The sequence below is a fragment of the Mizuhopecten yessoensis genome, unplaced genomic scaffold, assembly GCF_002113885.1.
Source record: "Mizuhopecten yessoensis strain PY_sf001 unplaced genomic scaffold, ASM211388v2 hete_36110182, whole genome shotgun sequence".
Lineage (NCBI taxonomy): Eukaryota > Metazoa > Mollusca > Bivalvia > Pectinida > Pectinidae > Mizuhopecten > Mizuhopecten yessoensis.
The window spans coordinates 1-2,830 of record NW_018485865.1 but is presented as its reverse complement, the minus strand read 5'-3'; the positions used below and the strand labels follow the sequence as shown (position 1 = coordinate 2,830).

The 2,830-nt window shown below is 39.0% G+C and overlaps 1 protein-coding gene across 1 annotated transcript; it reads left to right on the top strand.

Annotated features, from left to right (window-relative positions):
• Nucleotides 1-91: 91 nt before the first annotated feature.
• Nucleotides 92-1,843, top strand: LOC110444989 (sodium-dependent glucose transporter 1A-like; the record flags this gene model as incomplete). The annotated part of the gene is made up of 2 exons (XM_021489349.1): nt 92-377; nt 774-1,843. Coding segments are annotated over 2 exons (1,356 nt in total), but the record flags the coding sequence as incomplete, so codon positions are not given.
• Nucleotides 1,844-2,830: the final 987 nt, after the last annotated feature.

Below are 2,830 nucleotides of genomic sequence, written 5' to 3'. Positions count from 1 at the left end.
TCAATATATTTACAGATATCACAGAAAAATACACATAAGCTACATTAAAGACATTTGCAGATAAAAATACATTATAAAAACTTTGTTCTAGGGATTTGCCAAAGGTCAGATAGGCCCTTCTCTAATAGACCTCCAAAGCATTAGCGGAGTGGGCCTAGAAGAGGGTTCCATTATCCTGACTACAATCTACGCAGGGTACATGTCCGGCACCTGTGTGGGCGGGGCAATCTTCAACAAGCTAAGGAGAACTTTCGTTCTAGCTGGTGCCAATGTCCTGTTGGCTGTCGCCACACTGGTGATACCGTGGTGCTCTTTATACTGGCTGATGCTAGTCGCCTTCTCAATGTTCGGATTAAGTCTGGGAGTGATAAATTCAGGTATTATTTGGGAGTGATAAATTCAGGTACTATTTGTTTGTGTGTTTGCAATACTTATTTTTGCATTTTCTGTTTGTAAGAATGAGGAATCCCGAATTGATCAACAAGGAAGATCAAATGGCAAATATACGTAAATACATAAAACAAATAAAGGAAAATATCAGTTCATCTAGAAGTCGTTCAATTTACAAGCAACTTCTTGTAAATCTTTTTCGGTAACGTTTTATTTAAATGCAGGTTAATCACATTGATTTGGTTCGTTTCTAGAAGGTAAAACAATGTGCAACTTCTGAATATATTACGAAACTACTTTGAGAATCGTTCAAAATAGACGTCGCGAGACAAGTAGGATCTACAGTACATGGTAGGTGAAACGAAATGCATTTTATGTTGTAGTTACTGGCGGGGACCTGCAAGGTACCTGGGGAAGAGACGGTCGCTTATACACGCAAGGCATGCTGCTCATGTACGCTATAGGGGCAGCTCTTGCTCCACTCATTGCAGCCCCGTTCCTGTCCCCAGCAGTACACTCCGACTTCCGGTCAAACAAATCAGACATTGATTTATGTGTCAACAGATCAAATGAACCAATAGTATTGCCTAAGTTTGCCTGTTTTGACAGTGTATTGTACAACATTTCTAGAAATGTTTCAAAACCTACCGACCAGCCCACACGTGCGAAATCACAACTTTACCTTTCGTATATGTTTACGACGGTATTGAGTGCTCTCGCCTGTTTAGCATTCATTGCTTTCTACATTCAGTTTGAGCGCCAAACTCAAATGGCCAAAAACGAATTACGCGTCTCTAAGGAGTTTGAAACCAGAACGCTCCCGAGATCATTGAAGTGTTTGGCACTGGGGAGTTTGGTGTGTGTATCGGGACTGATATGCTGTATCGACGACACGTTTTTCGGATTCCTGACCACGTTCTGTGTAAATTACCTGAAATGGACTAAATCCCAAGGGACCCTGTTGACGTCAGTGTCCAGCACCATTGTAGTGGTCGGTAGAATATGGTCAGTGGTTGTAATACAATTCATTAGCCCAATGACTCTCGTAGGATTCCATTGTCTCATAACAATGTTATCTTTTGTTGGACTATACGCAAGCGCCGTCAATCTCTCAAACGTTGGAGTATTTATTGCTGCCATTGGATTCGGATTCGGCAAGTCGGCTATTTTGCCGAGCGTGTTGTCGTGGATTGAAGAAATTGTTTCCCCAGTGAGTGGTAAAATATCGGCGTTGGTTTTCTTCGTGATAACTGCTCTGACTGCCATCAACCCTGTCATAATGGGTCATATGATGGAAACATTTTCAGGCATTTTGTTCGTGTTGGTGTTACTAGGTGAAAGCAGTTTTTTGTTGCTCGTGTACACTTCGGCTGTGTTGCTGTCAAAGTTTATTGTAGCTCGGTACGGATACACCTATAGCAAAAGAAAGGAACGCTTAGACGATACGCTATGAAAACCACCAGGAGATGACAGACAAACAAAACACATGTGATAAGACATGGGGGAATACGGAAATGCGTGTAGTGGTCGCAGGTTGAAATAAAATTGAATTTGTCGGTAAATACTTATGTTTGCTTTTATTTAAAAGAAAAGGGTTGAAGTTAAGTTGGAGTTGTTTATGGTGGGGATTGTGTTACTTGTAAACGAACACTGTATGTTACCTGAAAAAGACCAATATAGTTTGCTTATATGTCTTTACTAATATACTGATATACTAATTTTGATTGGTTTATAGAATTGAGGTTGTACCGAGTCTTGTTATTGTAACATCTTCAAGTTTTCTATGGCCATATAGTTTTGGTTTTTTTTATTGTTTTTACTATATTTTGAAGTACATTAATTTCCCCTACTTCGTTCCATATTTATTTCCTCATTTTTTATCTATGGATTTGTTAATTAGAGAGTATGTCTCTTCTTTAGATAGAATATCTTCGCATTGAATTGTTTCTTGTTTAAGTGCCCTTTGGGCTAATTTATCGTCTATTTCATTTCCTGGAAAGTTTACATGAGCTGCTTCATATTCAAATATAACGGGGATTCCTTGAGCTTAAAGTGTTTGTACTGTGATTTATGTACGGTTGTTCTGGTACTATTTTTGGTTTTGGATGGATTGTCCGTGAGTATTACGGCTCCTTGTTCAGGTTTTTCTTTATCAATAAATCTGAGTGCTTAACCTATGGCTATAAATTCACTTGTACATACAAAACAGGTATCTGTTAGTCTTCTCGCGATTGCTATATTATTTTCTGGTGGATAAATCCCTAGTACTACTCCATTGTTTTTTTAGACCCATCCGTATAATATTAATGTTTCTCTCTTATCTTAACTGCCTTTTATTTCCTATTGACTTGCTTGGCAATGCTTTACTTTTGGCTTTAATGTTAAATGTTCGACTAGATGAGGAAGGCAATGGGTTCTGTCCCCATGCCGGGACATACCA